General features: G+C 43.0%; 1 protein-coding gene across 7 annotated transcripts in view; it reads left to right on the forward strand.

Annotated features, from left to right (window-relative positions):
• Positions 1 to 14,361, forward strand: part of LOC129821081 (unconventional myosin-Ib-like) — a 150,175-nt gene that overhangs the window by 115,092 nt on the left and 20,722 nt on the right. For all 7 annotated transcript variants that reach the window (XM_055878349.1, XM_055878345.1, XM_055878348.1 and 4 more), the window contains exons 15-19: positions 1,049 to 1,111; positions 1,455 to 1,655; positions 2,360 to 2,586; positions 6,194 to 6,394; positions 11,622 to 11,715. In XM_055878349.1, coding sequence (XP_055734324.1) covers positions 1,049 to 1,111; positions 1,455 to 1,655; positions 2,360 to 2,586; positions 6,194 to 6,394; positions 11,622 to 11,715 — 786 coding nt within the window. The remainder of the gene's footprint in view (positions 1 to 1,048; positions 1,112 to 1,454; positions 1,656 to 2,359; positions 2,587 to 6,193; positions 6,395 to 11,621; positions 11,716 to 14,361) is intronic.

Genomic DNA, 14,361 nt, shown 5'->3' on the forward strand with positions numbered 1-14,361 from the left:
CCCCTCTTTCCATCCCCATTCCTTGCCCTCACCCTTCTCTCCTGCTCTTTTCACCATCTTGCCCTTTCCTTCTTCTCTCGCTCTTTCTCTCTCTCTTTCTTTCTTTCTCTCTTTATTTCACTCTTTCTTTCACTCTTTCTCTCTCTTTCTCTCTTTCTTCCCCCCCTCCTTTGTGGGCTTTATGGACGGAATTGATCCTTCACTCCAGCAGGGGTAAACACACTTCTCTCCCTGGGGCTCAGGCCTCTGTTTGCTTTCAGAGCTCTGAGTATGTGAGTGCTGCTCCCTTGACCTCCCTTCCATTATATTCCACTGCCTGGCCTCCCTCCAGACCAGTGCATGGGAAAATACTACACTGTGGAAGACAGGAGGGGACAGGGGGCAGGACAGTGGGGACCACTGACCAATCAGTATGCGGAGTCCACATCCCCAAATGGCTAACCCAGCCAGCTCCTTTCCTCTCCCCCAAACCTGGACTCCCTGTTTCTGTCACACAGACCAAGTCGGCCAGAACCACCAGTTTCCAGCCCCAACATGACGTAAAGCTCCAAAGCCTAATCCAAGGCCTATGGTTCGACACCATTTGTAGTCTTGAGTCTTGTGCTCTTATTGAATTGTATATACATTGAATAGAAAATCTATTACAAGGACTGTTGCTGTATAAGGCCCAACCAAGCTGCAGCTGTGTCAGCCCATGAAAACAGAAGATCTATAGAAAAGGTAAATTGTCTAACTCTGACTGAATAGCTTTGGTCAGTCAGCCTCTAAAACGTCTGCCTGGTCTATCAGACAGATAGCGAACTGCTTAAACAGTTCTCATTCCTTAATCTCTTGACTTCATGGCCCATTGGTTAGTTGTCTGTCTGAGATTATAGAAGGTCAGTGACTTTCTCTTAAACCACTCAGGTCTGTATAAGTAAGTCTAGATGAGGTCAGGATTACGCTACAGGACAATGCTTTCTTGGCAGAAGTAAGTGAAAGTTTGTGGGAAAAAGTGAATAGTTACCCCTCTTTAAAACCTCTTGACATCTGTTCTTGTTTGTGACAGGACATTGAATGGACCAACATAGAGTATTTCAACAACGCCGTTATCTGTGACCTCATCGAGAATGTAAGTAGGTCTCCCTTAATGTCATCTGATTTCTTGTAAAACAAAACAAAAAGATTTCCCATGTCTTATTGCTATTGACAGGACATGACCACCCTAAAGATAACTTGGTGCTTTTTTCACAGTTAACTCTGTTGTTTAGAATATTTACATTACTGTATCTTGAATTTAGAATTTCTTATGAAGAACCTCTCTAAGAAACCTCTCCTCTGTCTAGAAACAGAATGGTATCTTAACCATGCTGAATAGAATGTTGTTAAAAATAATTGTAAAATCCTTAGTTGAGAATTACCTGTTTAATGTATTAAGAAAGTATTTCTAAGAATGTCCCCTCTCTTTATTCTAGAACCAGAATGGAATCTTGGCCATGTTGGATGAGGAGTGCCTGCGGCCAGGCACAGTGACTGACGACACCTTCCTAGACAAGCTGAACACCATCTGTGCTGAGCACCAGCACTTCGAGAGCCGCCTCAACAAGAACTCCAAGTTCCTGACAGACCACAGCCTGCCACACAGCTGCTTCCGCATCCAACACTATGCTGGGAAGGTACAGAGGAGGAACACACACACCTTGCATATCATCAAATACTTGATTGAGCTTGCCTGGCGCAATGCAACCAATTGAATAGAAAGTGCAAAGATCCCACAACTGTCACTCAAAGTATTTGAAAGAAAACCAATACTATTTAAACCCAGGTCTGCAACATCTTCAAAAATGATGGGAATGGGACAACATGGTATACATGTCATCACTGGCCAGGTGTTGAGACAGGATAAATACTGATTATAGTCACCATAGCAGAGCAGAGCATGCAGATTTGGGTTAAGTGCATTACCTGGAGGGCGTCACATGCAGTGAAAAAAATATCGCTATTGCATGGGATTTCCTTGACACATGATGGGATCAGAATAGCCAAGAATATCTTCAGCTTTAAAGATTCTCTGGGTTAATAGATTTATAATCCCCGTTTGGTCAACATACACCACGGACAGTGATGCATTTTTATGAATCAATCCACAGCAAACATTTCCTCAGGATGAGTTTAGGGTTGACAATAATACACTAGTACGACAACTACTACTACAAAAACATGATGTACATGGGCACACACTTTTACTGGATTCAGAAAAATGACAAGAAAGAAGTTGTCTTAACAGAAGTACATTTTTATAGTTTAGGGACGACAACAGCTATGTTTTGTGTGTTGTATCTGACTGTGTTAATCTGTTCATGTGTCATCTTTTGTGTAGGTGCTGTACCGTGTGGAGGGCTTTGTAGACAAGAACAATGACCTGCTGTACAGAGACCTGTCCCAGGCCATGTACAAGGCCACCCACAGCCTGATGAGACAGCTGTTTCCTGAGGGAAACCCTGCTAAGGTCAACCTGAAGAGACCCCCCACTGCAGGCTTCCAGTTCAAGGCCTCTGTAGGGGTACTCATGAAGAACCTGCAGACCAAAAACCCCAACTACATCAGGTAAGCTACCATTCACTCTGAGGATCATGTATTCTAAAGGATCATTATCTCACCACTTTTTCTCCCCATTTTTCATTGTATCCAATTGGTAGTTATAATCTTGTCCCATCGCTGTAACACCCTTACGAACTCGGGAGAGGCGACGGTCAAGAGCTGTGCGTCCTCCCAAACACAACCCCGCCAAGACACACTGCTTCTTTGACAAAATGCCCGCTTAACCCAGAAGCCAATGTGTTGGAGGAAACGCCGTACACCTGGCGGTCGTGTCAGCGTGCATGCCCCCGGCCCGCCACGGGAGTCGCTAGAGCACATTGGGACAAGGACATCCCGGCCGGCCAAACCCTCTCCTAACCTGGACAACGCTTGTGCACCGCCTGCAATGCAGCCCGGGATCGAACCAGGATCTGTAGTGACATACAGTTGAAATCGGAAGTTTACATACACCTTAGCCAAATATATTTAAACTCAGTTTTTCACAATACCTGACATTTAATCCTAGTAAAAATTCCCTGTCTTAGGTCAGTTAGGATCACCACTTTATTTTAAGAATGTGAAATGTCAGAATAATAGTAGTGGTTTATTTCAGCTTTTATTTCTTTCATCACATTCCTAGTGGGTCAGAAGTTTACATACACTCAATTAGTATTTAGTAGCATTGCCTTTAAATTGCTTAACTTGGGTCAAACGTTTCGGGTAGCCTTCCACAAGTTTCCCACAATAAGTTGGGTGAATTTTGGCCCATTCCTCCTAACAGAGCTGGTGTAACTGAGTCAGGTTTGTAGGCCTCCTTGCTCGCACACGCTTTTTCTATAGGATTTAGGTCAGGGCTTTGTGATGGCCACTCCAATACCTTGACTTTGTTGTCCTTAAGCCATTTTGCCACAACTTTGGAAGTATGCTTGGGGTCATTGTCCACTTGGAAGACCCATTTGCGACCAAGCTTTAACTCCCTGACTGAAGTCTTGAGATGTTGCTTCAATATATCCACACAATTTTCCTCCCCTCATGATGCCATCTATTTTGTGAAGTGCACCAGTTCCTCCTGCAGCAAAGCACACCCACAACATGATGCTGCCACACTCGTGCTTCACGGTTGGGATGGTGATCTTCAGCTTGCAAGCCTCCCCCTTTTTCCTCCAAACATAACGATGGTCATTATGGCCAAACAGTTCTATTTTTGTTTCATCAGACCAGAGGACATTTCTCCAAAACGTACGATCTTTGTCCCCATGTGCAGTTGCAAACCGTAGTCTGGCTTTTTTATGGTGGTTTTGGAGCAGTGGCTTCTTCCTTGCTGAGCGGCCTCTCAGGTTATGTAGATAGGACTCGTGTTACTGTGGATATAGATACTTTTGTACCTGTTTCCTCCATCTTCACAAGATCCTTTGCTGTTGTTCTGGGATTGATTTGCACTTTTCGCACCGAAGTACGCTCATCTCTAGGAGACAGAACGCATCTCCTTCCTGAGCGGTATGACGGCTGCATGGTCTCATGGTGTTTATATTTGCGTACTATTGATTGTACAGATGAACTTGGTACCTTCAGGCGTTTGCAAATTGCTCGCAAGGATGAACCAGACTTGTGGAGGTCTACTACTTTTTTTTCTGAGGTCTGGGCTGATTTCTTTTGATTTCACCATGATGTCAAACATAGAGGCACTGTGTTTGAAGGTAGACCTTGAAATACATCCACAGGTACACCTCCAATTGACTCAGGCTAATTGACATCATTTACCAGAAGCTTCTAAAGCCATGACTTCATTTTCGGGAATTTTCCAAGCTCTTTAACCTCTACCGAGCACCTACCCCGGGTCCGGGAGCACCCCCCCCCCCCCCCCCCCCCACACTGATTAGCATCGCTAGCATAGCGTCACAATTAAATAGTAGCATCTAAATATCATTAAATCACAAGTCCAAGACACCTAATGAAAGATACAGGTCCTGTGAATAAAGCCACCATTTCAGATTTGTATAATGTTTTAAAGGGAAGACACAATATGCAAATCTATTAGCTAAACACGTTAGCAAAAGACACAATTTTTTTACTCCAACAGTTTTTTCCTGCGTCAGTAGCTATCACTAATTCGACTAAATAAAAATATATATAGCCACTAACCAAGAAACAACTTCATAAGATGACAGTCTGATAACATATTTATGGTATAGCATAGTTTTTTTTTTAAAAATTTGCATTTTTCAGGTATAAATCACAGTTCTACATTGCAGCTGCAATCTGAAATAGTGCCGACGCAGCCAGAACAATTACAGAGACCAACGTCATATAACTAATTACTTATCTTAAAACATTTCAGAAAAAATACACAGCGTACAGATATTGAAAGCCCAACATCTGGTGAATCCAAACAATATTTCTGATTTATTAAATATTTTATAGCGAAAACAAAATGTAGCGCTAAATTAGCATAGCCACGCCAGCCAGAACCAGCTGGGCGCCCCCGACCAGTTCACATGCACGACAGATATGAAATAACATCGTAAATTGGGTCTTACTATTGCTGATCTTTCATCAGAATGTTGATCAAGGTGTCCTTAGTCCTGATGAGTCGTTCAATCCATTCATAATGGCAACTTTCCCTCTTCATTTAGCATAGGTACTGGTCGACTGGCACGGATCTGTCCAAAGTAAAAAAACTCACAGAACGGAACACGGCAAAACTCCCGAAAAAAATTCAAATAATCTGATTAAACTATATTGAAAAAACATACATTACGATGATATGGTCACATGTATCAAACAAACTTCGAGACGGAGATAGTTTTCATCCGTAACGGCAGCAAAACAGTAGACAATCGCACCTCCAAATTGCGCGATTCAGAGAACCGGAAGTTGTCGGTCACGCCAAAGAAATAGGTGTTATTTCACGTCAGTACAAGATAAACAAAAAATGTCTCCTCTGACGTCCTCTTGACACCCAGAGGAAGACGAATGAAGTGTGTTTCGGGTCATAGGTGGCGTGACCATATATAGGCAGAGCGTTGAAGCGAGCATACACATCTTGCATTCTTCTTCTTGGTCAGGGAAAGTGCTGTCAAATGACTTCTGTTTCACTCAGAGACAGAATTGAAACGGTTTTAGAAACTATAGATTGTTTTCTATCCAATGGTATTAATTATATGCATATAGTAAGAGCAATAATTGAATAAGAGGCAGTTTAATCTGTAGAGCAAATTATGCTAATGCGAAAACATCACCCCCTGTATTCTCAAGAAGTTAAAGGCACAGTCAAATGAGTGTATGTAGACTTCTGACCCACTGGAATTGTAATACAGTGAGTTATAAGTGAAATAATCTGTCTGTTAACAATTGTTGGAAAAATTACTTGTCATGCACAAAGTAGATGTCCTAACTGACTTGCCAAAACTATAGTTTGTTAACCAGAAGTTTGTGGAGTGGTTGAAAAACGAGTTTTAATGACTCCAACCTAAGTGTATGTAAACTTCCGACTTCAACTGTAGCTCACACTGCAATGCAGTGCCTTAGACCGCTGTGCCACTCGGGATGTCCTGAGTTGTCTCAACTCTGATCCACTGATTACCTTTGTGTGACCATGCATGTCCATGCCTTAGTGTCTGTCTGTTTTCCTCAGGTGCATCAAGCCCAACGATAAGAAGGTAGCCCACATCTTCACCGACTCGCTGGTGTGTCATCAGGTGCGTTACCTGGGCCTGGTGGAGAATGTGCGTGTGAGGAGGGCTGGCTACGCCTTCCGCCAGCCCTACGAGTCCTGTCTGGAGCGATACAAGATGCTTTGCAAGAAGACCTGGCCCCAGTGGAGAGGACCCGCCAGGTAGGACCTCTGCTCTGCTCTGCCTGAACAGAAATGCTGTATTTATTATCTGCCTGTTCAGAATATGGTATTTACCATATGATAAACCTAGAGCAAATATATTTACCTCACTCTTCCTCATTCAAATCAAGGAAATAACACCCTTTTTTAATCAGCAGTTGTCACAAAGTGATATTACAATATCCTCTCCCATGTTCAGCAGAATGCTTTGAAATTACAGCGTACAGTACTAACGACAGGATAATGTAGTAGTCATCCATAGATGATTTGCCCACACGTATCCCACCATGATACGGCTACGTCAACAAGCTGTGTTGGGGTGGCTAGATCTTGTAGTGATCTGCTTGCTCTGTGAGACAAACAGTCAAACCAGGGTTCCTTTACGCTGCCCGGGGCATTTTGAGGCTGTTGGTTCTTATCTCTGATGCTGTCATGTTACATTCACTGACAAGTGAGATGGTGTTCGAGACTATTCGAGACTCCATTCGAGACTATCCTATCAACGGGACATGAAGATCTGTCATTCTATGTTTCTCGAAGTCGTGGATGAGCAAGGACATGGATAATATACATCTCGGTTTTTTTTCACCATGTATCGTCAAGACTGGACTGTAGCATCGGGTAAGACAAAGGAGGGAGGGGTGTGTCTTTGTAAACAACAGCTTGTGTGCTATCTCTGTTAGAATACCACATGATAAGCTGCAGACCATAATGTTAACCAAGAGTTTTCATCTATATTTTTCGTAGGTGTCTATTTACCACAACAAACTAATGCTTGCACGAAGACTGCACTCAATGAGTGCGTCGCTTCTCGTGGACGGTGATTTTAGTGCAAGGAAACTGCATTATCTAATTTTTACCAGCATGTCACCTGTGTAACTAGAGGTGACAAAACTCTATCACTTTTACTTCACACACAGAAATGCATACAAGGCTCTCCCTCGCCCTCCCTTTGGCAAATCTGACCATGACTCTATCCTCCTAATTTCTGCTTAAAGCAAAAACTCAAACAGGAAGTACCGGTGACGCGCTCAATACGGAAGTGGTCTGATGAAACAGATGCTAAGCTACAGAACTGTTTCGCTAGCGCAGACTAGAATATGTTTTGGGATTCATCTGATAACATTGAGCAGTTTACCACATCAGTAACCGGCTTCATTAATAAGTGAATTGACAACATCGTACATACATATCCCAACCATAAGCCATGGATTACAGGCAACAAATGCACTAAGCTAAAGGCTAGAGCTGCCGCTTTCAAGGAGAGGGACACTAATTCGTACGCTTATAAGAAATCCCACTACGACCTCCAAGCCATCCAACAGGCAAAGCGTCAATACAGGACTAAGATCAAATCCAACTACGCCCGGCTCTGATGCTCGTCGGATTTGGCACGGTTTACAAACTATCACGGATTGCAAAGGGAAACCCAGCCACGAGCTGCCCAGTGATGCGAGTAAGGCTGTTGCGGTGATCTTATTACTGCCACACCAGTAGTCATGAGTCATGACCGCAGTCAAATTCCATGTGACCGCTGAGTCACACTAATCTCCTTTTGTGCACTCTGGACACGGGTTGGTAGTACCCAACTCACAAACGAGCGCCTAGTGGCCTGGTACTCAGAGCTCTATTGTCCCTCTAATCACTCTGATATCAATGCAAATGCAATCGAAAATCATTTCAAACACTTATCATGAAAAGAGTGTCATGCTTTTAAAACTAACCATTTAAGGTACATTTTTTGACCTCACTGTGACGATCAATTTGAAGAAAAGTTTATCAACAGGTTGAAACTGAGTGGAAAACATGGTCATTGTGCATTTTGTTTCAAAGCCAAACAATGAAATGGACAGCACTTTCTAAGGTGATGATTAATTCAAAGCATTTAAGACGTTGCACGTAGAACACCCATATGCATATTACAGCTTATGCATAGGCACATGTATGAGCCCAATCCCTTCTTTTTCAAATAGTAAATAGCCTATAGTCGCATCATGCAGCCCATATACATTTTGATTTCTAAGACATTGTAAGGTTTATCATTCACAACTGAATTAGTCAAATAACTCTAAATCTAGTGTATAGGACCGGTTTCAAATGATCACTTTTACGCTCAATATAGCCACTTCATATGTGCACTCGCTCTGGAATGGGAAAAATCCTTTATTTTTTTTCAATTATAGTATTCTTACTATGAAATCATATAAAATAATGGTATGAGACTTAGTGGTTTGTCCTTTAAAAGTTGCAGCGTACTGCGGCGCAGCTTGCATGGTGCCGCAGAATTCAATGGCACGTTATTTAAGTTTACCACTGGTACCATTTAATGCTAGTTAGTGGTAGTTTGACCACCAGAGGGCATCTTTAAGAAGCATTTGATAGCCTTCAATAGCGGCTGTACTAGAGAATTGAATACCTTTTTTTGTAAGAACATAGTATATGAGACTGATTTTAAGAAATGTTGTTTAATTAAGTTGATTAATATTATGGTGTTTCTATTCCAAGAAAAATGATAAGCCCTCTGGGTTTCCGTTAGAATGGAACGGAAAATATGGTTACACTATGAGCATAACATTTCTACACCCTAATTTTCTAATTCTGGTCTAACTAATACCCAAATGGAGATTCAGTGAAAATAAAAATCTCATTGAATTATCAAGACCAGTCCCCGTGCTTGTTTCAGTGCAGCGTGAAACTGTGCTAAAATAGTTGTAGTCTATTGCTTCAAATCCTATTGCTTCTAACTTCAATATGCTCTTTAAATAAATAAGACCTACACCACTTTAAACAGCACACTACTCAACACTAGTGAGACTCATGTCGCCTACGGTAGGCCTACAGTATATCGAAAAATATGGCATGACTCTCTGCCAATTATATATAGAGGATTGGAGGATATTTCTGTAATTCAGTGATGTTTATTCCATAGTAATTCATTATGGATCAATAACTAAATAAACATCAGCATTTTGAAAGAGTATTTTTATTATTATTTTATTAACGAAAGCATAAACATGCCATTATTAGTTCCATTGTTTTAGTTTGAACATGCAGATTGGCACTAAGACCAGAACAGCGGGAACGTTTCTCTAGTCAGCTCCATTATTAGTGCAATGCCCCTTAAAGTGTTGTCCACCCTCCTCCTTCCTTCCCCATGGACTAGGGCGGTCTTCTGTGCGTGGCTCTGCGGCCCATCCCATGCCCCCTGTCCTCGTGCCTTGAACATTGCGCACTTTCAGTGGATTCAGCTGGAGAACTGCAAGGCAATCCCATTGTGCGCCACTTGGGAGCAATGACCAATATACAGTGGGGCAAAAAAAGTATTTAGTCAGCCACCAATTGTGCAACAGACAAAATGAGAGAGAAAAAATCCAGAAAATCACATTGGGATTTTTAATGAATTTATTTGCAAATTATGGTGGAAAATAAGTATTTGGTCACCTACAAACAAGCAAGATTTCTGGCTCTCACAGACCTGTAACTTCTTTAAGAGGCTCCTCTGTCCTCCACTCGTTACCTGTATTAATGGCACCTGTTTGAACTTGTTATCAGTATAAAAGACACCTGTCCACAACCTCACAGTCACACTCCAAACTCCACTATGGCCAAGACCAAAGAGCTGTCAAAGGACACCAGAAATAAAATTGTAGACCTGCACCAGGCTGGGAAGACTGAATCTGCAATAGGTAAGCAGCTTGGTTTGAAGAAATCAACTGTGGGAACAATTATTAGGAAATGGAAGACATACAAGACCACTGATAATCTCCCTCGATCTGGGGCTCCACGCAAGATCTCACCCTGTGGGGTCAAAATGATCACAAGAACGGTGAGCAAAAATCCCAGAACCACACGGGGGGACCTACTGAATGACCTGCAGAGAGCTGGGACCAAAGTAACAAAGCCTACCATCAGTACACACTACGCCGCCAGGGACTCAAATCCTGCAGTGCCAGACGTGTCCCCCTGTTTAAGCCAGTACATGTCCAGGCCCGTCTGAAGTTTGCTAGAGAGCATTTGGATGATCCAGAAGAAGATTGGGAGAATGTCATATGGTCAGATGAAACCAAAATATAACTTTTTGCTAAAAACTCAACTCGTCGTGTTTGGAGGACAAAGAATGCTGAGTTGCATCCAAAGAACACCATACCTACTGTGAAGCATGGGGGTGGAAACATCATGCTTTGGGGCTGTTTTTCTGCAAAGGGACCCGGACGATTGATCCGTGTAAAGGAAAGAATGAATGGGGCCATGTATCGTGAGATTTTGAGTGAAAACCTCCTTCCATCAGCAAGGGCATTGAAGATGAAACGTGGCTGGGTCTTTCAGCATGACAATGATCCCAAACACACCGCCCAGGCAAAGAAGGAGTGGCTTCGTAAGAAGCATTTCAAGGTCCTGGAGTGGCCTAGCCAGTCTCCAGATCTCAACCCCATAGAAAATCTTTGGAGGGAGTTGAAAGTCCGTGTTGCCCAGCAACAGCTGGCGATAACGATGTATTCAAGTCTGGTACCAGTACCAAGTCTTTTGCAGTTATGTTAGCACAGCTGGACACTGTTGTTCTGATTAAAAAGGCAATAAAACTCGTAACTTTCTTCTGAAACTCGTCAGTCTATTCTTGTTCTGAGAAATGAAGGCTATTCCATGCGAGAAATTACCAAGAAACTGAAGCGGCGACTCCAGGATTCTTATTTTTCTATAATTTTTCTCTCTGCGTTGTTGGGAAGGGCCAGTAAGTAAGCATTTCACTGTTTAGTCTACGCCTGTTTACAAAGCATGTGCTGTAAGTCGCTCTGGATAAGTGTCTGCTAAATTACTTAAATGTATTTAAAGGTATAACATCGATTCATATCTGATGTGGATTATATAAACAACAGCATGTGTGTGTGCCTACTATCCTCCTTATAAGGTGTGTAAGTGGTTCATGAGGTTACATGTTCATCCCACATGTTATTCCAGATATGGACTTTTATCATCTTAGAATGGCATTCTTTCTGAGAGTCTGCCAGTCTCTCCCTGCCTTAATTCATCTACTTCGTCCTCTCTGTGTCTCTCTCTCTCTCCGTCTGTCCATTTTTCTTATTCCCCTATCGTTTGTCCTTTCCCCTTCATCTGAACTATTCCCATCTTGTCCCTTTCATCATGTACATGTCGAAGTCCCACCATGTCTAATTAGTTAAGAGAAGGGTCGTAACAAAATAGTGAAGAATTGTACCTCTGTCTCCTGTAGGGACGGAGTGGTGGTGCTGCTGACAGATTGTTCTGTTCCAACTGAGGAGTTTGCCTACGGACGCTCCAAGATCTTCATCAGGAACCCCAGAACGGTAGAATAACATAACATTGCATAAGCATGCACAGTTGACCTGGAACCTGTCACTGTCTCTGATATTATAAATGGTACTACTTGATGTTTTTTTTACATTAGGTTTAGGAGGGAGGAGGGTTACTGCCAAGGATGTGACACAACTTTGAAAAGAGCAGCATGCTTTGTTATGGAAGTTGTAGATTTAGCCATAGATCATAGATGTGAGGATTTTTGGATGTTTATTTATTTTATTTCACCTTTATTTAACCAGGTAGGCTAGTTGAGAACAAGTTCTCATTTGCAACTGCGACCTGGCCAAGATAAAGCAAAGCAGTTCGACACATACAACAACAGAGTTACACATGGAATAAACAAACATACAATCAATAATACAGTAGAAAAATCTATATACAGCATGTGCAAATGAGGTAGGATAAGAGAGGTAAGGCAATAAATAGGCCATGGTGGCAAAGTAATTACAATATAGCAATTAAACACTGGAATGGTAGGATGTGCAGAAGATGAATGTGCCAGTTGTGATACTGGGGTGCAAAGGAGCAAGATAAATAAATACAGTATGGGGATGAGGTAGATTGGATGGGCTATTTACAGATAAACTATGTACAGGTGCAGTAATCTGTGAGCTGCTCTGACAGCTGGTGCTTAAAGCTAGTGAGGGAGGTAAGAGTCTCCAGCTTCAGAGATTTTTGCAGTTCGTTCCAGTCATTGGCAGCAGAGAACTGGAAGGAGAGGCGGCCAAAGGAAGATTTGGCTTTGGGGGTAACCAGTGAGATATACCTGCTGGAGCGCGTGCTATGGGTGAGTGCTGCTATGGTGACTAGTGAGCTGAGATAAGGCGGGGCTTTACCTAGCAGAGACTTGTAGATGACCTGGAGCCAGTGGGTTTGGCAACGAGTATGAAGCGAGGGCCAGTCAACGAGAGGCTTTTTTGTAAATGACATCGTCGAGGATCGGTAGGATGGTCAGTTTTACGAGGGTATGTTTGGCAGCATGAGTGAAGGATGCTTTGTTGCGAAATAGGAAGCCAATTCTAGATTTCATTTTGGATTGGAGATGTTTGATGTGAGTCTGGAAGGAGAGTTTACAGTCTAACCAGACACCTAGGTATTTGTAGTTGTCCACATATTCTAAGTCGGAACCGTCCAGAGTAGTGATGCTGGATGGGTGGGCAGGTGCGTGCAGCGATTGGTTGAAGAGCATACATTTAGTTATACTTGCATTTAAGAGCAGTTGGAGGCCACGGAAGAAGAGTTGTATGGCATTGAAGCTCGTCTGGAGGTTATTTAACACAGTGTCCAAAGAAGGGCCAGAGGTATACAGAATGGTGTCGTCTGCGTAGAGGTGGATCAAAGAATCACCAGCAGCGAGAGCGACATCATTGATGTATACAGAGAAGAGAGTCGGCCCGAGAATTGAACCCTGTGGCACCCCCATAGAGACTGCCAGAGGTCCGGATAACAGGCCCTCCGATTTGACATACTGAACTCTATCAGAGAAGTAGTTGGTGAACCAAGCTAGGCAAACTTATTAGAAACCAAGGCTGTTGAGTCTGCCAATAAGAATGTTGTGATTGATGGAGTCGAAAGCCTTAGCCAGGTCGATGAAGACGGCTGCACAGTAATGTCTCTTATCGATGGCGGTTATGATATCGTTTAGGACCTTGAGCGTGACTGAGCTGCACCCATGACCAGCTCTGAAACCAGATTGCATAACGGAGAAGGTACGGTGAGATTCGAAATGGTTGGTAATCTGTTTGTTAACTTGGCTTTCAAAGACCTTAGAAAGGCAGGGTAGAATAGATATAGGTCTGTAGCAGTTTGGGTCTAGAGTGTTTCCCCCTTTGAAGAGGGGGATGACCGCGGCTGCTTTCCAATCTGTGGGAATTTCAGACGATACGAAAGAGAGGTTGAACAGGCTAGTAATAGGGGTTGCAATAATTTCGGCACATGATTTTAGAAAGAGAGGGTCCAGATTGTCTAGCCCGGCTGATTTGTAGGGGTCCAGATTTTGCTGCTCTTTCAGAACATCAGCTATCTGGATTTGGGTGAAGGAGAAGTGGGGGAGGTTTGAGTGAGTTGCTGTGGGGAGCGTATGGCTGTTGACCGAGGTAGGGGTCGCCAGGTGGAAAGCATGGCCAGCTGTAGAAAAATGCTTATTGAATTTCTAGCCTCAGTGCAGTGGGCAGCTGGGAGGAGGTGCTCTTATTCTCCATGGACTTTACAGTGTCCCAGAACCTTTTTGAGTTTGTACTACAGGATGCAAATTTCTGTTTGAAAAAGCTAGCCTTAGCTTTCCTAACTGCCTTTGTATATTGGTTCCTAACTTCCCTAAAAAGTTGCATATCACGGGGGCTATTCGATGCTAATGCAGAACGCCACAGGATGTTTTTGTGCTGGTCAAGGGTAGACCGGTCTGGAGTGAACCAGGGGCTATATCTATTCCTAGTTCTACATTTTTTGAACGGAGCATGCTTATTTAAGATGGTGAGGAAGGCACTTTTAAAGAATAACCAGGCATCCTCTACTGATGGGATGAGGTCAATGTCATTCCAGGATACCCCGGCCAGGTCAATTAGAAAGGCCTGTTCACAGAATTGTTTTGGGGAGCGTTTGACAGTGATGAGGGGTGGTCGTTTGACCGCAGA

The sequence above is a fragment of the Salvelinus fontinalis genome, chromosome 23 (assembly GCF_029448725.1).
Source record: "Salvelinus fontinalis isolate EN_2023a chromosome 23, ASM2944872v1, whole genome shotgun sequence".
Taxonomy (NCBI): Eukaryota; Metazoa; Chordata; class Actinopteri; order Salmoniformes; family Salmonidae; genus Salvelinus; species Salvelinus fontinalis.